The following is a 23,737-nucleotide window of genomic DNA, read 5'->3' as shown; positions in this document are numbered from 1 at the left end:
ACGTACAATTACTTTTTCTTTTTTTTTAACAAGCATATCAATCTTCGTTAATCAACAAAACTGACCCAATTTACGATCTCCCTAATTATTATATCAGTGATACTCTAGCTATGGAATATCCTCATAGCAAACTGAGTCGAAAACGAAACGAATCTTTCTTTATTTCGTTTCGTTTTCGACTCAGTTTAGGTAAGAGAAAATGTTTTGGATTTTAAAATCTTAATTATTATTTTTATTTAAATGATTCAAATTTTATTACCGTAACATACCATTTAGTAATATACAATAAAAACATATACAAAATAATAACAAACAATACTTTATTACCAACTAAGAATTTTAAGTTAAAATTCACTGATCAAAGACCCAGAACAACACCTATAAATGGAGGTGAACATATAGGTGTAAGGTGTTTTCCATAAAGTATGACCAATCTTCTATAAAGTATATCCTCGATCTGCAACCAGAACGTCCATCCACCATAAGAATTCCAAACAAGGGCTTCTATTTCTTGACCCATTATAACCAAACATTTGAATTCTAGTCTAAGCTATCAAATTTAGAACCATACCAAATTGTTTTTTTTTTGAACGTAAAAAACCTTCTTCATTGCGGAACAACGCCCGGAATTATATATAACAAATATTAATTAATAGCGTCCGCAGTCCCCACCACATCATCATATCTATGTGTGCACCTAAACAAGGCTAAATACCGTCTGCATGCATGAAAATATTTATCATCTAATTTGCATGAAATATTAATAGAAAAATCAAGTTTAATTTAGAGACTTAACCATTGCATAATAATAGTCCATTACGAGTAGTTGCAAAATGTTACAGCGCGCAGGATTCGATCACACAAAATTCAGGACTCCTGAACAAACCTTTTACCAAAACTGGAACCCCTCGATCGAGGGTTACCCCCATTACTTCGAATCCTTCCTTAATCCCATTATCCTAAAAAAAAACCAAACAGATACTAGTAATCAAAAGCCAGTATTGTAGTAAATATACACCTAGCTTCTCCGCTCCGATCCCTTCAAAGTTCAAACCCTAAAAACCACTGCTCCTTTGCACGGCTATAGCATGCAGAGGATGCTTCATCTCACACGACAGCTTCAGAACCTCGTCCAGACTAACCGGGTGACCCGCGTCTCGAACCCAAGTGAAATGGTGCACCAACTTCGCCACCCAGAGAGTCACAGTCACCAGCCCTAGGTTCTTGCCGGGGCAAACCCTACGCCCGGCCCCGAACGGTGCGAGCCTCAGATCACCACCCCTCACGTCCACATCTGCGCCTCCCTCGCTCACCAGAAACCTCTCCGGCCTGAACTCCAGCGGGTCCTTCCACACGTGCGGGTCGTGCGTGATGGCCCACATGTTCACCATAGCGGTTGTGTTGGCTGGGATCAACATTCCGTTGCTGAGCTGGACGTCCGATGTGGACAAGCGGGCCCAGGAGAGGAGTGGGCCAGGCGGATGGACCCGGAGAGTCTCTTTGACCACAGACTGCAGGTAGGGTAGTGTTGCCAAGTCGGCGTCCGTCACTGTTCTATTTCCCACCACGCTGTCGATCTCCCTCTGAAGCTTTTCTTGGGCCTCGGGGTGCAAGACCAACTCGGCCATCACCCACTCGGTCAACAAAGCGGTGGTATCAGTGCCTCTGAATATCATTTCCTGCACGATCAATCACGGTGAGTTAACTCAGAAACCTAATAACAGAAAGAAATAAGAAAAAAGGCTGCGTACCCATAAGACAGCAACCATGTCATCCTCTTGAAGCTTCTCTTCGCCATCCAAAGAAAGCAAAACATCGACGAAATCAGCATGATCAGAGAGGTTTTTGGACTCACTGACTCGGTGTTCCTCTATGATGCCCCGGACGAGTTTTCTGACTCGGGGGACGAGTTTGGAGCAACGTTCATTAATACGAAATGGGTCATAGAAATAAGTCAACCATGGAAGATAATCAGACCAGTTGAAGGCACCCAAGAGCTCAAACCCTTCTTTCACCATCTCTTCGAGCTCGCCCAGCTCCTTGCTATCGCGCGCTGGGTCGTACCTTTTGCCGAAAACGCTCCCCATGATGTTGTTCAAGGAGGCAGCCTGGAGGTGCTTTCTCAGAGACACCGTGCCGTTAAGTTGTTGTTCGGTTGCTATGTTGAGCAGCATGGCGGCGCATTCTACCTGGCGGCTAGCTTCGTGGGCTATAACGCGCCGGGGTGCGAAGAGGTGGGAAGAAGCTATCCTTCTCAAAAGCCGCCAGTAGGTTCCGTTGGGTGCGAAGCCGATGGCTCGGCTGAACATGAGGCTCTTAGCCGACTGCTTGAGGGGGCGGTCAGCGAAGTGTGGGGAGGTCAAGATTTCCCTGGCAGTGCAGGGGTCTGAAGCTACGACCACAGGGGTGGAGCCAAGGCTAAAAGCCATGAGCGGGACGTTAGCTCGACTCCAAGCCATGGCCGCCAAGGAGCGGTGAGCCAAACCACGGCTCAGCGTGAATAGGCTCCCGAAGATTGGAAGACCCCGAGGTCCGGGGATGGAAACGGTACCTCTTTGGTTCCTGCCGTTTTTCCATGCAATACCCCCTACCGCAAAGGCCCATGTGAGAAGCGCAAGGGACATAAACGCCATAAAGATAGCAAACAAGACATAACCATCCAGAAGGTTTTTGGAGTCCAAAAAAGATGGGAGTGTTCCCAGTGTAAACACCCACCAGCTTGCGTCCTTTGTGTCCAAAGCCGACACCATTTTTGCAGAAAAAAAAATGATCAACTTAGAGAGAGAGAATAGGTTCCCAGTATTTGTGCTTGTGGTATTGGTGGAAGGTAAGTAGAGAGTGTATGTATATATATAGAGAGAGAGATATATAAGGAAGGGGGTCTTTGCCTTTGGTGATTGATTAAGAGCCCGATTGGTTGAGATATGCAGCTAGAAAAGGCTTTTTAATTAGAAATATAACTGCTATCGAGCAAATTGTTAAATATAATTTGAGAAATATGTAGTAAATAGTATTATTTTTTAAAGAAAAAAAATGAGAAAGGAATGAGAGGAGGGGGAAAGTTTCACGTGGGGTGTCAGGGGGAGGGAAAGTTGGCATGAGAGAGAGAGTGGTGGTATGTGGTGGGGGTGATTCGAAGGGCGTTATCGTTATGGGGGCATTGAATAGCGCATGTTAATAATGATATGTTCAGGGTGGATTAGACCCTTCATTTTCATCATCTTTAAAGATGAAAAACGGCGAGCGGAATTTTGACGGTAACGCTTGCGCTCCAAGTAACGCATTGAGAGCTGTGATGGTCGTAATCCGAATTGAATGTGCAACAGGTAGAGAGAGGGAGAGAGCTGAGAGAGGGACTTAATTTACTTGAGAGATTGGGCGCTGTAAATTCTTTAATTATTACTCGGAATTCAATGTGCAACAGGCTAGGTAGAGAGAGAGAGAGAGAGAGAGAGCTGAGAGGGACTTTTCTTGACAGATTGGCGATGTAAATTTTCTTTCTTTAATTACTACTGCTATGATGCTATCTATCTATGTCATAAATACCTAATATTATCGTTAATTGTTTATAATTACAGACAATATTGTTTTGTTTTGGGATCGGTGAATAAAATAAAACTATATTCAAATACTTTGCTGGGAGACCCATTTTGCATCCATTTTATTTCGTAAAAAGAAAAGGGTTTGATTTTATTTTAAGTAAAAAGAGGCAACAGACGATGATATAGGTGTAAAGCATCCAGATCCCCTGGAACGGATCAGGATGATGTGAACCCGCATAAAGAGAAGAGAAGACGACATAAGAAAAGTAGAGTGAGTAGTACCGAAGTACCACTCATTTCTGCTTAGAAAATTGTCATAAAGCTGTCCAAATATTGCATTAGTGTACGACTCTGTTTGAGCTTTTATACATATACATGTATATAGGCACTTGAGAGAGATTCTTTTGTACAGTTTTGCTTTGATAAGGATTGAGAATGCCTGCATGATCGTGAGTCACGAGGTTTATTTACTGTCTTCCGATATATGATGATCGCGATATCTTTTTCTCATCATCACCAGTTTTCGAGTGGAGCTTTGACTACCTATAACTCATGAATACATTGCAACAATAATAATATGTCAACAACAGTACCCAACAAAGATATTTATATATTATATATTATTATATATTATATATAGGATATAGGATATAGGATCAGGATTATAATAATTAATTAATAACGTCCACAGTCCCCGGCCACATCATATTAATTAATTGTCATAAAGCTCTGTCCACAATTAATTAGCCAGTAATGTAGTAAATATACATGCACCTAGCTAGCTGCTCCGGTCCATTCACAAACCCTAAAAACTTGTGCTTCTTTGCACGTACGGCTGTAGCAATGCAGAGGATGCGACACAGCTTCAGAACCTCGTCCAGACCAACGGGGTGACCCACGTCTCGAACCCAAGTGAAATGGTGCATCAACTTGGCCGATTAACCAGAGAGTCACCGTCCATACTTGGCGTGAGTTTATTATGTCCGTTGCGCTTCTCACATGGGGGGAGCTCATATGAGTGCTGAGGTCCGGGGATGGAAACGGTACCTCTTTGGTTCCTGCCGTTTTTACATGCAATACCCCCAACCGCAAAGGCCCATGTGAAAAGCGCCAAGGGACATTTACACGCCATAAAGTTGGCAAACAAAACGTAACCATCTAGAGAGTATCCACTCTCCGAAAGTAGCGAAGTACTGTAGATTGATACAAGTTTCAAGTAGAATTTATATTTGAAAATTGACTTGTAAAATGAGGACAATCAAAAACTTATATACATATGGTTAAGATTATACTTAAGCCATATGAGATATTTAGGTTTAATTTGGTTTGCGGAATGAGTCTTACATTAAAAAAAAAAAAAAATAGTTGTTACTGAAAATGAAAGAGTGTGGAATGAAATAGTTTTTTTTATTCCTTAGTTTAGTGATACAATATGTCATAATTGGAATTGAATCAAAATTACTAAAAAAATTCCACAATTTTTTTTTTCTAAAACTAAAATTAAAAATAAAAAAACATTTGTTGTGGCTGGTTAGCCACCCACAAAAGAACCTAAGGGTGGTGCGGCCACCCCTGATGACATTGGGGAAGGCCTTGGCTGCTCCCGAGAGACTCTGAGGATGGTCACCACCACCCCCGAGAGGCTCCAGAGTGGTATTGTGTGACGTCCTACATCGTATGGGTATGAGAATATATATATGTATATGTTTATATGTATATTCATATTCTTCTTGACACAACGCATTTTAAAGTCGTGATGGTAATGAACGTATCAAAACTCCGCAGTTAAGCGTACTCCTACGATAGTAGTACCGAGATGGATGACCTCCTGGAAAGTCTGGTTCAGGAGAGCCAAAAGCGAACAATATTGTTTCTTTGGGGGTGGACCGTTACAAATGATATCAAAGACATTACACAGTCTGAGACGAGGGGAGCGTGCACAAGTACATAAGGGTCGCTAGCAGGCATACTCATTGAGACGCCAAGAATAGGAGGATCCCATGAGGGTCGTCAGTGGAGATACTAGATCCAAAAGGGGGTGATTATGACCTCCTACATCGCCTAGGTATGGGAATAGGTTGTGCTTATATGTATATTTGCACACTTCTTGACACAACGCATTTTAAAGCTGTGATGACCATGAACCTATCAAAACTCCGCAATTAAACATACTTCTACAAGAGTAGTAACTGGATGGGGTGACCTCTTGTGAAGTCTGGTTCAAGAAGGCAAAAAACGAACAATATTATATCGTTGGGGTGGGTCGATACATATTGACCACACCTGACACTAATCATGGGTGGTCGCACCACCCCTGGAGTACCACGGGGGTCCACCACGAGATACTTCGGGGGTGGTGCCGTCACCCACGAGTTCTACTGTGGGTGGTTGACCACCGATAACAACAGCAATGTTTTAATTTTTTATTTTTTATTTTTTTATTTTTTTTTGTAAGAGTTGAAGGGTTAATATATATGTATAATGGTTTTTTTTTTTTTTTTTTTAGAAAATGTTATCTATTACTTGAGGAATAGTTATTCCTCTCGTTTTTTAGAGGAATATGTATTATTGGGAATAACTACTCCGAAGAATAGGTCTCTACTAAACAATAGAATAGCTATTCCGTAAGAATAATATTTCATTTCAGGAGTTTATTCTACATACCAAACGAGGCCTTAGGATTGTAGCACATACCAACTGCAAATCCTAAGTGGGTGAGACATTGGTTTAGGGAATTGTTCAATTGTCACACCATTTTTGTTGCGAAGGAAAGCCATTCCAAAAAGCGGCTACAACCTTCACGCAGGAATCCTTTGTTATAAATTTTGTTAGATTGTAATACTAAATACATGGTTTAATAGCTTAGCGATTAAACTGCTTTTTATTGAACCAATGGGAAAGGGTTCGAAAAACCCTCACTCGCAAATCATTCATGTTGGGGTCCTTTACTTAGTAAAAAAATTTAACCACATAAGTGCAGTTACTGGAGCTTGAACTAGTGCCTAATGGATGGAAGAGTTTCACCCACATCAGAGAGAGAATCCCAAAATTCATACTTATCACACCTGTAAGGTGGACCACACGCGAAAGAAATAAGTCAGTGGTGATTGAGGAGATCATAGTAGCACGAAGTAGATATATTATTGCTAGAAAATTTAAAACACTAAAGGTCTAAACCAAGTCGCTAGGCTAGCAAAAGCCCTCCTTTGGAAATTGCGGGGAGAACCTGGGATATCAAAAAGTAACCCAGTTTGTTCAAATTACGAGTAGCATCATGGTTTTAGGTTTGGTTTCAGACAAAAACAAAATATCAGGGTTGTATTTCCTAATAATTTCCCTTAGGCATCGAATTATAGAGGTACACAAAAGCCCGCTACAATTCCATAACAATAGCTTCATTGGTCGGTTTGGGGGCATGGCATGGCCTGCCTCCAAAGCCTTTGTGTTACCTAGGTATGCTTCCTCCAACCTAGCACTATTGTCCATCGGGATAGTTTGGGTAATGCTCTAGCTCTGTCTCGCCACCTTGAAGATCTTCCTTAAGAGATGTGGTTGTTTGGCCATGGGTGCTCCACCATTATATGGTTGCTCCAGTCAAATTGGTGGGTCCACCAGAAGAAAGGACCCAGCAATTAGGCCACACTTCGAGAGTCATGGGATGAGGTTTCATCAGCAAAGTGTACCCTCTTCTTGAATTTAGAGCTGGATGTAGGCTGGGATTAAAAAGATGTGGGCCGAGTGATGATGGGATAATGGGTAACAAGGGGAGAGTGTTTGAGGATGGGTTATTTAAGTGGTCGGTTTGGGTAAAGTTGATGACGGGGGAAGTGAGGAGGGAGGCGGGGCATTTTCTTGATGTAGATAACTCCAAGGGGGAGGAGGGTGGAGGACCGATGGTTGGGTTTTGCGGAGGCTAGCACTAGGGAAAGGGTAATGAGATGGGGATTGTGAGAGGGGGAGGGCTAAGGGATCTGATGGCAATGGGTCCAAAGAATGGCTTGAGAGTGAGGAGATGAGAAGGGGTGGTGAAAGAAGTTTTTGGGGTGGAAGGCGATTTAGAATTTGGAGTTGGAAAAATGTTAGGCTATAGCTTTGTCTTTGTGGGTTGGGGAAATGGTTCGGACATGAGCTTTGTGTGTTAGATAGGGAAAAAGATGGGTTGCAAGAATGGGATGGGCCAGTGTTTTGGCGAAAACAAGTAGGCCTTTGGGGTGGGGTGGGCTCAAAATTGTCTTGGAACCGTATCGAATGAGATAAAGGGCCATGTACATGGGTAGAAATGTAAAATAGAGACAAAAATATGGAAATGTGCATTCAAAGATATGCTACTAGTGGAAGGGGATAGGAAGGTTTATGAGCATTTAAGGAATGGGGGGGATTGATTTGAAGAGGTACATATATGAACTGAAAGGGAGGACATGTGGTGGATGGAGATTGGGGGCTAGATTTAATTCCTGCTACGTGGATTTGCAGACTGTTTGAGAAATGGGCACCAAACTTTTGCTCCATGGTGGAATGCACATGGAGCGAGCATGCAAATGAGCTGGAAACCTCACATTAGGGAATGAACCGTCGACAGGCAAATCGCATGGAGACAAGTGTCATGGACCTGCAGAAAGGATTACTGATTAGTGAGAAACCTAATGACAGCACTACTGAGGACATAGAGGCAAAGATCATGGATATCCCCAAAGGTGGGATGGCGGTGGAAGTTCCAGTGGTGCCCATTGATCTTCGTACTTGTTACTTTTTCCTTTGTTTTTATTGTGTTTTGGTTATCCTAAACTATTGTCTCTCACAAATTTTGTTGTGACTAGAGAGCAATGGAAACACAATAATGAAAGTAGGATGAGCAGGAAGTGCAGTCTCTAGAGATACACTTTTTGTCATGTCATCCCAAGCTTCAGCATCAGTTGACTATTATTCGATCAAGACCGAGGTATTATTATCGCTTATCGCTTGTAATAAGGTAGGTTGCTACCTTTTTATTGCTTGCGCTGAGGAAAGCATGTGGATTTTAAACTTCGTTGTCTTAGGCAGTCCATAGAAGACTAGATTCTTTGTCTTTAGTGGTCTTTGAAAGCAGAACTGGCATGACAGCCAATCAAGCAGGAAATAGACCTCCCTTAGGTCTTCAATGTCATATTCGTCTTCCTCTCCGTATTGATAGAAATGATCGACACACATTTCGGAACTGCATTTGTAACAGTAGCACTCTCGCCCACTTCTTACCATAAGCTCAATCCTAACTTTTCCCTTACTGACAAAATTAACCATATGACTCTTGTACCAATCGGGGGCCGCAAAGTCACTACTCAACTTCTCCACACCTCGTAATTCAACTAAAAAGTTCTTATCTTGATTATGGTAATTTTGTTGGGATGTTTAATTTATTTGTTTCGAGTCAATACATTTACATTTGCAATTTACTTTGGGCTATTTTGATTTGTTTAGTAGTTTGATACATGATTTATTTTAAGGATTTATTGAATTTTCAAGTTGTTTATTAGTTTCTTTATTTAACTAGTAAAATGTTAAATTGATCAATTTTAAAACTAAAATGTATTACAACCTTAAAAATATGTTTATGCAATTCCAAGCTTTTAAAATTTTGATAAGGGGTCCTGCTCAAACACATGGCAAACCCTTTTATAAATCAATGGTTTAAGTTTGTGAAAATACTATAATCTTTTAACTCTGTGAATTTTGATAAGGGGTCCTGCTCAAACTCAAGGCAAACCCTTTTATAAATCAATGATTTAAGTGGGGTCCTGCTCAAACTCGTGGCAAACCCTTTTATAAATCAATGATTTAAGTTTGTGAAAATACTATAATCTTTTAACTCTGTGTGTGTGTGTGTGTGTGTGTGTGTGTGTGTGTGTGTGTGTGTGTGTGTGTGTGTGTGTGTGTGTGTGTGTGTGTGTGTGTGTGTGTGTGTGTGTGGGGTAAAATTAGGGTTTTCACCAAGAACGTTCGTGTGTGTGTGTGGTAAAATTAGGGTTTTCACCATGAACGTTCAAACAGTTCGTGGGACGATCAAATTATGGGCCTCAATACAATAACATTCAAATGTTACTTTAAAACGATCAAACTGGGGTGTGTGTGTGTGTGTGTGGTAAAATTAGGGTTTTCACCAAGAACGTTCGTGTGTGTGTGTGGTAAAATTAGGGTTTTCACCATGAACGTTCAAACAGTTCGTGGGACGATCAAATTATGGGCCTCAATACAATAACATTCAAATGTTACTTTAAAACGATCAAACCGGGGTTTTCACCAAGAACGTTCGTGTGTGTGTGTGGTAAAATTAGGGTTTTCACCATGAACGTTCAAACAGTTCGTGGGACGATCAAATTATGGGCCTCAATACAATAACATTCAAATGTTACTTTAAAACGATCAAACCGTGAAGCTTAACATAAAAACGTTTGAATGTTGCTTTAAACGATCAAACGACAATAATCTACCTACAAATGAAATTTGACCATTTCAACATAAGAACGTGGGAAGGGGTCTATTTAAAGGGCTAGGATGAACCCTAGACCCCATATCGACCATTTTATGATACTAGACCCTAAAGAGAGAGAGAGAGAGAGAGAGAGAGAGAGAGAGAAAGAAGCCTTCCTTTATAGTTGTGCTATTAGGGCTTGAAAAGTTCACACATTTGATAAATAAAGCTTAACCTAGCCTTAAAATATGTGTTATCTTTCCTAATTAAGCTATAATTTACATGGTAATTCGCATGCTAGTTGTCCTTCCTTTAGTGGTGGTTAAAAGCTACGTATTTTAGGTAGATAAGTTTGACCTTGCATGAAATGTGTGAACTTTGAAAACTAACTTTCATTTTTACCCTAAAGAATCTTTTAACCACCTACCTTTTAACATCTTAGAGCATTTATTTGGTTGTTTAACAGTGAAAATTTGACTATAAGAAGAAAGTTAACACCTTTGCTTAGCATCTTGACTAATATTAGAGCATGACTTGTAGAAATGAGAAGTTTAACCTTTAGGTATGACAGAAGTTTGATATGAGCGTTTGAGGTAAGTAATCGCCCATAAAAACGCCAAAATGCTTTATCATCAAGTATGAAAATATTTGTAACGTCCTGAAAAATTAATTAACTGGTAATTAACTCTCTAGTCCGCCTTCCTGTCTAATTGCTCCAAAGAATAAGACTAAAGGATCTATACTCCTAAAAAATATAGTACTAAATAGCAGAAACATATGATATTTCTAATATTCTATCAATATTAATAATTACAATAAGAGAATCTACTAAGAATCATTACATTAACTAAAATTATATTGTATATATCATCAGTATAAAATATTCGAACTAAACCTTAATACATACACAAGGCTCAAGTCTTTAAGTATACTATGTCACTCAAAAATACTAATTACCATTAGCGAACTTCAAAATCCTGCAATAAGTCGTCAAGCATTGACAAGATTACTATCATTACCCAAAATGGCTGGAACCGCCTCAAGGCCCTTCTCGAATTTGATATCTAAAAATAATCCAACTATAAAACAACAAATATATTGCTTGTGACTTACAAATTTTTACAAATTGAATTAAATTTTTAAGAGAATCAAATGATATTAATGTCTGCTCTGATTACTTGTTTATCATAATTAGGGGCTTAATTAATGAATATTTATTGTAATTATAGCATTAATTTTTTTATTAGTAATCATTAATTGGGGACCTTATTAAATTTGGGGCATTAGGCAACCACCTAATGCTTGAGCCGACACCGGGTACATGCCAACTTTGTTATCACATTGACCATATCCATGAGGGTTACATAATCTAGACCGAGTAATTCTAGAAGTTTTCATTGTGTCTCTTAAAAAATGATGTAACTTTTAAAATCATCATTATTGATAATAATTTATCACGAATCGAACAGTAATTTTAAAATCATTTTGTAAGAAGTGATTTATCAGTGAATGCTCTTATTATTGGGCCTTCTTTTCGGACCCAAGTAAACATTTATTTTGACGGGTTTGGGCCTGGAACAAGCTCCGACAACCCTCTCATGCCACCCACTACCAATGCTCCGACTGGAACTCTGAGTCTCAACTACCTTTCCCAACCATGTCCACCGCCACCGCCACCACCACCACCACCACAAGCGAAGCACCACCAGTACTAATCCCCTCCCTCCCAGACGACGTCGCTTTGAACTGCTTGGCGCGAGTCCCGCGCTCCCACCACCCCACCCTATCCCTGGTGTCGAAACCAATCCGGGCCGTCCTCTCGTCCCCTCTCTTCTTCACCGCACGATCTCTCCTCAACTCCACCGAGCCCATTCTCTACATCTCTCTCCGCTCCCCTCTCTCCCCTTCCCTTTTCTTCTCTCTCATCCCCAAACATCAGAATGACCGAACTCTCACCCCGCTCCCACCCATCCCCTGCGCCTCCATCGGCGCTGCCTACGCCGCCTTGGGATCTACCATCTACGTCCTCGGCGGTTCCATCAACGACGTGCCCAGCGCTAACGTCTGGGCCCTCGACTGTCGCTTCAACAGGTGGCAACCTGCGCCGCGCATGCGGGTCGGGCGCGAGTGCGCCGCCGCGGGAGTGGTGGACGGTAAGATATACGTGGTGGGCGGGTGCGTGGTGAACACATGGGCCCGGTCCACACACTGGGCCGAGGCGTTCGATCCGGGGACCGGGACGTGGGAACCGGTGGCGAGCCCGATCGAGGTCCGGGACAAGTGGATGCACGCGAGCGCGGTGGTGGACGGGAAGATCTACGCGATGGCGGATCGGGGCGGTATCTCGTACAACGCGAAGAACGGAGCGTGGGAGAGCGTGGAGAGCGAGCTGGACATGGGGTGGAGAGGGAGAGCGTGCGTGGTAGACGGAGTTCTGTACTGCTACGACTACTTGGGGAAGATTAGAGGGTTCGATGTGGAGGAGAAGGCGTGGAGGGAGCTGAGGGGCGTGGAGAGAGGGCTGCCGAGGTTTCTGTGCGGGGCGACGATGGCCAACGTGGGGGGAAAGCTGCTGGTGGTGTGGGAGGAGAAGGGGAAGGGGGTGGAGATTTGGTGTGCGGAGATTGCGGTGGAGGAGAGGGAGGGTGGGAGAGAGCTGTGGGGGGAGATTGGGTGGGTCGACAAGGTTGGCTCCGTGCCACTGCCCAGTGGCTCTGCTATTGTGCACTGCTTGGCGGTTGCGGTTTGATGTATTGGAAGTGTAGAGGTATATTTCTTTTTGTCTTGCTGATTATGCTTCTTTTTTATCATCTTTTGTTTGAACAAGATTGTATACGATGAATGTTTACGTTGGAATTGGGTGGTAGGATGGCTGAAAAATGAGATTTTCTGTGAATGAATTGTTATTCATGGACATACAATTACTTGAGAGAAAGTATAAGTTAGTCTTATTGTGATAATGCATGTATATGTCAAGTTGTAAGCTCCTTCATTGGAATTGTATGATTGTTTTGCAAACTTGCTGTACTTAGAGTTATGGAATCATAGAATGGATACTCTCGGTTATGGATATTAGGGTTTCATGATTAGATATGCGTTTGTGCTTTATATATGAGCTGTATTGAACTTTTGGCCTAACCAGTATGTGTTCTATAGTATGTGACTGCTGGGATGATCCATTGATCCATAAATTCTCTGTGTCTCTCTTCTGACTACCAGGTATGACTTTAACTTGTTTTGGAAGATTACTTGAATTGTTCTTGATTTACACCATTGCTTCTTGCAAGGAGCTGCTTCTGTGTGTAATCTCAAAATTCTATCGACTGCTTATCATTTGCAAGAGCATGCGTATTCATCTCGTTTAAAACGAGAGAAATTTGAAAGCAAGGACGATATCTGATTCCATTTACGTCGAGGTTGTGAGTGCCAAAGAGTTGGTGGAGAGGAAGGAGATGGGTGTGTGAGACTTTGGTCTTGTATTCTACACTATGCCTTGATAGTGTATTTTAATGTCAAGTAATGGTAAGGGCAGGGACTAACCCCAAAAGTATATAAAATAAACCTCATGCAGCTCTACCCATTAAGGGCTGCCCAAATCCTGAGGGTGTATTGCATTAAGAAGTACTGCTTCCTATATTTCTTAATTTGTTGATGCATAATGAACTTAGGGTTACTTTCTATTATTAGCCAACAGGCATTAGTTTAATAGAGTGAAATGTGATTTGGGTTCTATTGTTTTTCCTTCTCTCCGCGCACAAGTAGGGTGTTGGAATCCGATCCCTATGTGGGGGACTAGCCGAAGGAGTCCCATGATTCATTCTAGCATTAATCTGTCTTCTGCTCTAGCAGTTATTGCAATCTTACTGTAGTCTTTGAAAATGCTCCTTTTGATTCTTGTCAGGTGGATTATTGCTCAAAACCATTTCACGATTGGAAACAAGAAGAGTTGCTTAAGGAGTACCCTTGGTATGCCTGCTCTCCATCCATACTGTTATATCAAGTCTCTGCTTTGCACCATTTTCATGATTTGCATTAACAAGAGTTGCTGCAAGAGTACTCTTCATGTGCTTGTTCTCCATATAATTTGTTACTTTCAATCATCGTATCATGTTTATGCTTTGTATATAGGTTGTAAACGAGTCTACGGACTTGCTGGAACAAGTGTTACTGAATTTTAAAACCTTGAAATTAACTTTCTGAATTATGTTTTCCTTTTTTGCATTCACTCAAATTGATCTCTAATCAGAATCCTCATTCCAACATATCTGTCACGAGCCCTACAAACTGAAATCCCTGAACCAAAGCTGGGCAATTGATGTTGACAGAACAACTTCTGGTTGGCAAATGCTTGGATAGACCTAACCGTATGGTGGGTGCAGGTGCACCACTAATAATTGCAAGAACATTTCCCGGCTCTAAAGTGGTGAAAACGAATAATTGGATCTCCCGCAATTATTACTCCCTTGTAGAGAGTAGAAATTAGTAACTTTACACGCATTTGCCCAAATCTAGAACACCCATATTCCCACAAGCCTGTCCGACACTGGCTAAAGTAAAATTCATCAGCTTTCACAAAACTAAAGCCTCACTCGCTGGAGCGGAACTAGGAATTTTTGTTTGGGGAGCAGAATTAAAACATTGCAACCCTAATGGTAGATTAAGGGAGACGACATTGCAAATATGGTGATAGTTTGAGAGGGTAAGTGTAGTTTTCCTTTCCCATCTATTTAGATAGAGAGTGGTGGGGTTTCAAGATGATTCTTTTAAGATAGACAGAGGTTGGATGTTGTGCATGTGGTTCATATCCCACGGGACTTAAGATGGAACAAAAACAGAGAAAGCCAGAGTGTAGCGTTTCATGGGCATCCCAGCTCTCTTTCAAGTGCCATATTCCGAACTACCCTAATGAAATCATTTATTGCTTACTCAAATTAAATTCAAGGTGGTCTTAGAACCAGTTAAGGATCTCATACAATTTCTTTATTCTAAAATTGCAGAAATTCAGGGCGTTCTTTGCATTAATGGTATGAAAAATGTCATCAGTTGAAAATATACTCAATTTCAACAGTAACATGCCTCTATATTTTTATAAAGTAGCATTTTCCAAGCCGGCCTAAAATTTTGTAATTTTAGAATAGGGAATCCTGATCCCTTGCAACCATATGGTAGTATGATAGGGCCCAGAAAGCAACCAAAAAGTGGGCTCTGTTATCCTGTGTTTGTGGAGGCTAAAACATAGGAGGCTAATTAAAGCAGCGGCTGAATGGGGATGTATGCTCGTATTATCTATCATATTGGTTGACCTACCTCTGAAATATCTATTAAAAAAATCTTCTTTTTTTCTCGAATGTGTACTCCCTACCTCAAAATGCTATTTGATTTTTTTTTTATTTTTTTTTTTGTATGAAAGATTTTTATAAACAACCAAATTGAACATTTGATTTTGGAGCACATCCAACATGATTTGTTAACTACTGTACAGAGACATTCACCAAAATTGTCAGAACTTCTAGTCCACTAAAATGCAATCTCCGCTGGGTTATCTGGGTTTCGAAACTTGATCCGGAAGTAGCAATATTTCCCATGGGGCATTAAAAATAGAGGAAAAAAGAAAATAACTTTCAACAACCAAACCAAACGGGCCTTATAATCATTTATGAAATCATCCAGAGATGATATTAAATTCCCTTACGAGATAATTAGCCACTATATACACCTACAATATCCTTAACACTAGGACAAGAAATGACTTCTTATCTTCAAATGCCAGACGATTACAGCATTACAGACAGACTACGAACATCGCGCGCCATGTTCCGTTACTAAAAATAGAAACATGGCACGCTACACCCAAATATTTAAAAGAATTATCATAAAAAAGTACCAAAATAGGCAGATATGGAAGCTCTCGTTGGACTAGAATGCAAAATTCCCATTCTCTTCCTTTAGGAATCCCTCAATTTTTTCAAGTGCCTGCAAGTCAAACAAGAAAAGCAATAAGAACATAAAAATACCAAACCAACTTCAAAAATTACGAATGCATGAACATAGAGAGAGAGAGAGAGAGAGAGAGAGAGAGAGAGAGAGACCTCAATTGCAATAGCAGCTGGCGTGAGATTGCATACATCTCTATGTCCTAATTTAGCTGCAATATCTGCAAAATGAAAACACCTGGACTTCAGCACTTTAAGCATCGTGGCAAACATAAATACCCAACATAAAGTGCATGTGAACTCTGTAAGGGTTGCAACTCATAAGGGCAAAATTTATTTGAGAAAAAAAAAAAAAAAGCACTCTATCACATGGCATGGATTATCATTGATTATGAAGATAACCAGAAACAACAAATAAGCCTCCATGGACTGTCCAGAAGTATAGAACAGTCTCTCTTTTCCTTTTTCTTGGCTACACATAGCAACAACTTAAACAAGAAGACATGGCCCCAAACTTCATATACCTTCTACGGAAACCCTCGCATTTGCATTGGCATATGCTTCAATCCTCTCTTCCAGAAGAGTAGACAGACGCGTGTAAGTCTGCAGCGGAGTGAAATGTCATAAGATACCCGCAATTATAACCCAATCTTGCATCTCCAATATTTACTCCATAAATAAAAGCTTAAGTATTTATCTTGCTGAGAATTTTCAGCATGGAAGACAAATGGCTCACCTTTTTGTACGCATCACCCGAATCATGATTCAAAAGGGGACGAGAACCAGTTCCTACAGCCGAAATTCTATGGGCCAAGGCTTCCACGGGAACATCCAACCAGACGCTTATTCCCTTCTGCATGTATTTCCTAATAAAACCAAATAAAATACATGCTCAATCACACAAGTCACATAGGCAGTGAACTGCACAAAAATGAATGACAAATAATTGCTTGGATTTGTATGTTCATCATTACCAGTTGATGGGCCGAACAACTGCACCTCCACCGGTAGAAATAACAAGTCGATGCATCAAAGACAGCTTCCGTAATGCCTCAGTCTACAAGTCAAAGATAAAATTATAAACTCTGATTCTAATAACAAAAGAAAAAAAGAAAAAAAGAAATATTATAATTATTTGAAAAGGTAAAATGAGAGAGAGAGAGAGAGAGAGAAGTAATAGCTAACCTCCTTTTCTCTGAAGAAGCCCTCCCCATAGAGCTTGAATACTTCACTTACAGAAGTTCCACCAAGGTCCTCCTCCACCCACGTGTCACTGGAGCATCCACAAAAATTATCAAAATGCAGCACTATTAAGCAGGAAGCACACTGCCTGCGAGGTAGACTAATGCATGGGAACAGGTAAAAAAGCAAGGATACTTCTAATGGTCACAATTCCAACTCAGAATCCTATGTGCCAAAAGTAGACCATATTTCTCACATTCATTGCAACTCACATGCACCAAGATTCACATTTTTCACTTGGTGCAGCTTCTGAGAGTCCATCATATCACATGGATATTGAACTCCTCACTATTTAAGCTTCCAATTGAACCGCGGAAAAAATGAGACAAATGTCAACAATAACGCCCTTCCTAAAGCAAATTCTCTCTTCCACCCCTTGTTTCCAAGATCCAATGAGAGGACAAATGTTTTGTCTAAAAAGCCTACCAATAAGTGGTCAGAGTACAAACCTATCAGAAAAGGAATAGCCAATTACTTGTGACAAAATCTTGCCCACTGTTGTTTTTCCAGAGCCCATCATACCTGCATTTTCACATTCGGTATAGTTCAAATACCAGAATAATAAATGATTCACTAAATACACAGGACTTCGAGTTAAAAAAAGAAACTGACCAACAAGATATATGCAGCGTCCATTTAAATGTGGCTCGATCTCTTGCGACTTATTCTGCAATTTTATTAACTTCCAGTAAGAAAAATACCCAAAGCAATTGAGAAAAAATAAAATAAAATACAATAAATACCCAAAGCAGTCCTTTAGATGAGATACAAGCTGCCTCAAGTGTCTTAATTTTGAGGCCATAGTTTACATAATCATTTAACAGAAATAAATGCCATACTAAAGAAAAGAAAAGGGTATCATGTCACCATGACTCATAGGCACAAATCAAACTACAGAAAATGGAAATTATTCCATACCTTCAAAATCAGAGCGTCATCAAAAGAAGCTTGAAGACCTCCAGATTCCAAGATTGAAGCTACAAAGGTAATATTTGATATAAAATGTCAAAACTGGAAACAGAAGTACTTATGGTACCAAAACAAGTGCATGCAGAGAAGAAAGAGAATCAAATTGCTATTCCATTATCAAGTTCAAAAACAAGAATCTCATAAAGTCCTTAAATCATCTAACTAAATGTATCGGTCTCATCTATCCTGTCATTTTGCATTACACTATGATAAAAACAAGTGCTTCTATTCATCACAGATTGCATAGTAGTAGAACTTTTAAGGACACCAAATTTAACAGGTCCTCCAATATGGTTGAGATCCAAGAATGTGAACTTGAAACACTTCCTAGGCCAGTGGTCTCAAAGACCTTCCGCAAACATAAACCCCAAAAAAGTACATTGGGTAGTGAAAAATCAAATGGTAATCCATCCAGCAGATGAATATCAATGCACTTATCCTAAAATAAGGAATTCTTTGTTAAAAGCTAATGTAAAATTTTACGAAAAAACAAGATTTGAATCCTATTTTTTCCTAATTCGTTCCTGGTCATTTCTTTGGATACATTCCAGCCACCTTCATCGTGTGTAAATCATTTTAAGCTACACTAGTACCACTTGCAAATAACAGATCTTTGATGGCCTACAGGGAGCTCAGTGAAATAATGCAATAAGCCAAAAGCCTCTCTTCGTATATGTTTCACACTTGCATTACACTCATTCCCAAGATGCTGATCTGATTTGCTTAAATTCCCATATAGATTGCATAATAATTTTTTTTGTCATTTTCTATGACCTCCAATGGCAAAAGAAACAACCAATTATCAGCAAGTCTAAACTAAACATGAATTTTTAAAAGGACAGAGTTTTCCTCGAAATTGAACGAAAACTGTCCTTATTTAAATTGGAAACTCGTTCAATCATTGAATTAGCTTTACAAATCAAGAGGCAAAAGCTAGTTAAAAAAATAAAAACCTTGCACTAGAGGGCAAATAAAAGTTTGGATCTTTTGCAAAATACCTGGAAAGTTCTTATAAGAACAGGACACCGTTTTGCGCCGATTCGAAAGGCTTGTTTTAGGCTGACATTGAGCAGAGACTAGCAGATGAATCCTATCCTGTTCCCTGAATCGCCGAGAGAACCGCACTGAACCGCTCGGCCCCCTTACAATTTTCTCCGAACCGGTCGGTGAAAGTAGCAAACTCTGTGCAACTTTTGCCTCCATTCTCGCTGTCACAATAGCTCGATTTCGCTGATAACTTAATCAATCTTCGAATTTATTTGTAATTTCACAAACAGAGACAAAGCATCCAACTTAGTTTAATATTTATTTCGCTGCAAAATCAAAAATCAAAAAATTTCAATCAATTTCTTTTTTATCATCCGTCAAGTTATCACTCAAAAATATAGAATTAAATCCTGAATTTCATGCGATTAACACTGACAAAAAAAAAATAGCGAAATCTTTTTTTTTTTAATTAAAATGTTAATTTCTTGGGATCTGTGAAAATAGCAGTCTACACGGACGACAAGAGCCTTGGCTCAGCTCAGGAAACATATTTTATTTTCCTTCCCTTTCTCGGCAGCCAAACAGACCGTAGGTGATTTCCAAAATTTATTCACAAAAAAAAAAAAAAAAAATGAGGCAAAAAGCGTAAACTAAAAGAAACTTTCACAAATTTTGGCTGTTTCGTTAACAATGAGAGAGAGAAAAGACGAACCTGAAAAATGTGAGAGAGCAGCCGAAGCTATGAAAACGCAGGTGAAGGCAGAGAGGAACGTGAAGTTGCGTAGTGCTCCGAGTCTTTATAGGCACTCGTCTTCAGAATGGCGTAATGGTGGACCTGGTGGTTGTTGGGGGGGGGGGGGGGTACACAGTATATACACCGTGGATTCAAATGTTTAGAGCGTAGGAGTATATATTGTTGACACGACTAGGTTTAGACCTTGGGTGTACGTTCTGGTTCGGGTTCGGGTTCGTGCCTCCGCCGTTTGGTGCGCCCGCCCGAGTCTTTTCTTTATGTTGAAGTACGTGGCGTAAGCCGAAAGGATAAGAATGAGATCTTTTTAAAAATCAGTGATACGTCATATGTGGGAGTGTGACACGTGACAGCGCAGCACGTTCCACCAACCCTGCGTTCCATTTGGTGAAGGTGGGGGTTGGTGGCACCGGAGACCGTCGTTAATTGGTAATTCCGGAGTTACCATTCCAATACAGTCGAAACGACAGAGTTTTTTTATTTTTTTTTGAGAAAAATTGTAAAATCGATCCACGTGTTTCACCTATTTTTATGGAGTAATAATGCTCACCTACTTCGCCGTTGATGCGTCATGAGCTATTCAACCAATCTTATATTAGTCGATGAGTGACAAAACTAAAAAATTGTCATTTTTAATAAGACAAAAATACCCCCAATAAATTTTGGGGAAAAAAAAAAATAATTTGATTTTTTTTTTTTTTTTTTTATTTTAACAAAACAAAAAAATGCAAACACAAACAAACAAACAAATTCCACCCCTTGTTTCTTAATTTTTAGTTTTAGTTTTTTCATATATAATTTTTTATTTTATTTTATTAAGGGTATTTTTCGTAGAGACATTGCAAATGGCTGGTAGTTCGAGAGAGTATGTGGACTTTTCCTTTTAAAAAATAAAATAAAAAAATCAAGAGTTGGTTGGGACTATCACGCCAATATTGAGATAATTGTGGAATAAAAATGTGATTTTTTTAACATTACTCTTTATAAAAGTTAGCTAAAAATTATTGTTATAACCAATTTTTATACTCCGATGAGCTAATTACAAATGGGTGAAACATAATAATTTTATATTTTTTCATTTTTTTACTTTTGTGGTTTTTTTCTTAAGATAAATTATATTTTACTCTTCTAAATTTCGGTTTCAATTTGTATGGTCCGTCCGATTTTTTTTTTTTTTTTTTGTCCGTCCGAATTAATTTTTAAATGGATGGAATAAGCAGATTATCCCTGATGAATAAAAAGTTACTCTCACCATTCCCTTATATTAAAAAATTAAATATTTTATTTTAGTCTCAGTTTTAATCAATTCTCAATTAAAATAAAAAAAATGTCAATGCGGCCGTCTTGTTAATCAAGACTGTCAAAATCTAACTATGTGACAAAATTTGCTGCATGGAATTTGCAGAAAACTTTGAATTAGGAGATGATGAGTTGCACCGATTTCTAAGATTTATTTGGGGTGTCCATTTCTTTTTTATTATATTTTATTATTTTTTACAATATTTAAAATTGTGAATACCAAAAAAATTTGTTTTCTTAAAATTATGTTTTGATGGTTTAGAAAATATAAAACAAAATTAAAAAAAAAAAAAAAAAAACAACGATGTTTGAGAATGTGAATTGAATTGAATATAATTAGAAATTTTTTTTAATATATATATTATTGTAAAACTAACTTTTGTTTTTTTTAAAAAAAAAAAAGAAAAGAAAAGAAGAAAGCCCCAAGGGGTGGTTGGCCACCCCAAGCAGTTGTTTCAACCACCCCTCATTAATTTCAGGGGTGGTCCGGCCACCCCTAAGGTTTTTGTTTTAAAAGAAAAAAAATTATTCCTTTTATTTTTATTCTTTTTTTGTTTCGTTTTATTTTATTTTTGAGTTGGGTAGAAAACAGGTCAGATGAAACCTAAGTAGAATTTAAATTTAAAAAACCTATCCAAACATTTAAAAAAAAAATAAATAAAGAGGATAAATAATTGTTGTACAACCGTAAACACAATTCACGTCCAACTTTGCCTATGTGGCAATTTATTTTTATTTATTTTTCAAGAAAATGACTTGGCAATTTCCCTCACAGTGGTTTCATCATTTTTTTAAAAAATAAAAATAAACTACCACATAATCAAAGTTGGATGGAGTTGTCTACAATTGTACAATAATAATTGCTCATAAAAGAGACATGCTCTTTCTTCAATTTCTGTTCAATTTTCATCCGACCTTTTTTCAAACCAATCACTGAATATATTTTTCTACATGTGAGTCATAAATATTCAATAATTAATTTTATTTTTTTAAAAATAAAAAATGTTATAAAAGTTAGATAAAAGTTAAATAGGAATTGAAAAGAATACCATTTAATTCTCATACAAAAAAGACAGTTGCTTATGTGTAAAACATAAGTGTTAGAAATAATTTTATGGTGTAATCAATATTATAGAAATTATATTTTGCCACTCAAAAATACAACTATTGACTTCTTTTATTTTTTTATTTTTTAATTAAAAAACACACACACACAAAATCAGACTCCAACCCATTTACATAATTTTGTATTTTTTGTTTAATTAAAAAAAAAAAGTCAACAATTATGCCAATAGTTGCTTCATGGGAAGATAACATAGCATATATCAAAATATTATTATTGATAAGTTGCCTTTTTTTTTTTCTTAATATTTATTAATTGAATTGGCAGCTAATTTGAGCATTTTATGAATGAGTTGGAGCCGCGAAGATCTTCTTTTTTGCCAAGTCAGCATGATGAACAAAGAAAACAGATCGTGGATAATGCTGAGAGCGGGAATATTCCTGACGATGCTCTCAATTGTTTATTTTAACGACGGTGATCGATCTAAATCCGTAACATCTAAAAACTAAGATCTGCCATGGACGGTTCTGAAAGGAATCTCAGCGACTTTTTTTTATATATATATTTATTTATTTATTTGGGTTTTGCTTCAGTTTTTATTTTGGTGCCTGGTTATTAAGGTTGTCGCGACTTTGTAATAACCGACTTAAGACTGAATTATACTTAAGCACGACGCCCACATGCACGTTGCCGCACTTGGTTGTAAAAAGGAAAATTTAAAAATTACAAATTCCAACGTACGGTGGTCTCGAAGATCGTGAACGGAGGTTTTCACGAAATCCAATGAATCCATAGATAATGCCCACCCCCGTTGTTTCGGTCTGACGGTCAAGATTCAAGAATACTGTGAGTATGTTATCATTCCTCGCTTTTTTCAAAAATAACGAACTTCAAAATATTTTAATTTTATATTACATCAATAATTTTTTTTATTATTTAAATAAAAAAATCCATTAAAATACAAAAAAATTTTATTTTTTATACAAATTATTTTTACTTTATATCACATCTATCAATTATAAGAACACTAATAACAGTTATCCTATATTAATTCCCTTCCCTATATTTAGAGAAAATTTCATGAAAAACATCAAAAAACCTTCCACAGCAGATGTCCTATATTTAGATGAGAGGGTTGGGAATGAATAGTAATTTCCTATGTATACATGTCTACTATTCATTTCCAATGTATTATTTTAATATAAAAAAAGTATAATTAATTGATATAGGGAAGAGAGAAAAAGTAGAAAAGAGAGAAAAATAATAAAATAAGAGTAAAAAAATAATATTTAATTGATATATGAAAAAGTAAAGGAATTTATTGTAGAGTATTTTTTTATAGGGAAACAAAAAGTAGTTTTGTTCCCTAAATATAGAGAAAGTGAATCTGCTGCTAGTGCTCTAACTCCCACTACCAATTACCCTTCCCTTACCAAACAAGCCCACATGTAATTACAGAAGAATGCCACGAGTTTATGGACGACCTTTTCAGCATGTGAGCCACAC

The 23,737-nt window shown here is 38.5% G+C and overlaps 3 protein-coding genes across 6 annotated transcripts; 1 reads left to right on the top strand and 2 right to left on the bottom strand.

Moving 5' to 3' along the window:
* Positions 1-777: 777 nt before the first annotated feature.
* Positions 778-2,907, bottom strand: LOC133857356 (cytochrome P450 78A7-like). Its single transcript, XM_062292597.1, has 2 exons — positions 1,752-2,907; positions 778-1,679 (listed from the first exon to the last, which is right to left on the bottom strand). The coding sequence occupies exons 1-2, from the start codon at positions 2,748-2,750 to the stop codon at positions 1,056-1,058; spliced, it is 1,623 nt and encodes a 540-aa protein (XP_062148581.1). The 5' UTR covers positions 2,751-2,907; the 3' UTR covers positions 778-1,055.
* An 8,626-nt stretch (positions 2,908-11,533) lies between these two features.
* On the top strand, positions 11,534-14,188 carry LOC133856967 (F-box/kelch-repeat protein SKIP6). 3 transcript variants are annotated; one of them, XR_009898270.1, is made up of 4 exons: positions 11,534-12,754; positions 13,144-13,206; positions 13,329-13,509; positions 13,889-14,188. XR_009898270.1 is itself a non-coding variant. In XM_062292038.1 (2 exons), exon 1 carries the CDS (start codon positions 11,645-11,647, stop codon positions 12,734-12,736), a length of 1,092 nt encoding a protein of 363 aa, XP_062148022.1. In that variant the 5' UTR covers positions 11,534-11,644; the 3' UTR covers positions 12,737-12,754; positions 13,889-14,188. The 3 variants fall into 3 exon arrangements, 1 of the variants encoding a protein (XP_062148022.1); XR_009898269.1 differs by lacking the exon at positions 13,329-13,509; XM_062292038.1 differs by lacking the exons at positions 13,144-13,206; positions 13,329-13,509.
* Positions 14,189-15,606: 1,418 nt separating this feature from the next.
* Positions 15,607-19,988, bottom strand: LOC133856968 (shikimate kinase, chloroplastic). 2 transcript variants are annotated; one of them, XM_062292039.1, is made up of 11 exons: positions 19,831-19,988; positions 19,130-19,444; positions 18,081-18,139; positions 17,775-17,829; positions 17,612-17,684; positions 17,106-17,193; positions 16,895-16,977; positions 16,657-16,786; positions 16,445-16,523; positions 16,077-16,141; positions 15,607-15,960 (listed from the first exon to the last, which is right to left on the bottom strand). In XM_062292039.1, exons 2-11 carry the CDS (start codon positions 19,332-19,334, stop codon positions 15,904-15,906), a joined length of 894 nt encoding a protein of 297 aa, XP_062148023.1. In that variant the 5' UTR covers positions 19,335-19,444; positions 19,831-19,988; the 3' UTR covers positions 15,607-15,903. The 2 variants fall into 2 exon arrangements, with proteins under 2 accessions (XP_062148023.1, XP_062148024.1); XM_062292040.1 differs by having other exon boundaries at positions 19,130-19,378; positions 19,831-19,980.
* Between the last annotated feature and the right edge of the window lie 3,749 nt (positions 19,989-23,737).

Source organism: Alnus glutinosa, chromosome 14, assembly GCF_958979055.1.
Source record: "Alnus glutinosa chromosome 14, dhAlnGlut1.1, whole genome shotgun sequence".
Taxonomy (NCBI): Eukaryota; Viridiplantae; Streptophyta; class Magnoliopsida; order Fagales; family Betulaceae; genus Alnus; species Alnus glutinosa.
This window is presented reverse-complemented; position numbering and strand designations above follow the sequence as displayed.

Excerpts from the sequence above, each read along its gene's own strand:
- LOC133856968 (XM_062292039.1), bottom strand. The coding sequence starts at position 19,334 with ATGGAGGCAAAAGTTGCACAGAGTTTGCTACTTTCACCGACCGGTTCG. Across the intron at positions 16,787-16,894 it reads GTTGTTCGGCCCATCAACTG|GAAATACATGCAGAAGGGAA; the intron begins GTAATGATGAAC and ends TGGTTTTATTAG. Across the intron at positions 16,142-16,444 it reads TGCGAGGGTTTCCGTAGAAG|ATATTGCAGCTAAATTAGGA; the intron begins GTATATGAAGTT and ends TTCATTTTGCAG.
- LOC133857356 (XM_062292597.1), bottom strand. The coding sequence starts at position 2,750 with ATGGTGTCGGCTTTGGACACAAAGGACGCAAGCTGGTGGGTGTTTACA. Across the intron at positions 1,680-1,751 it reads ACATGGTTGCTGTCTTATGG|GAAATGATATTCAGAGGCAC; the intron begins GTACGCAGCCTT and ends TTGATCGTGCAG.
- LOC133856967 (XM_062292038.1), top strand. The coding sequence starts at position 11,645 with ATGTCCACCGCCACCGCCACCACCACCACCACCACAAGCGAAGCACCA.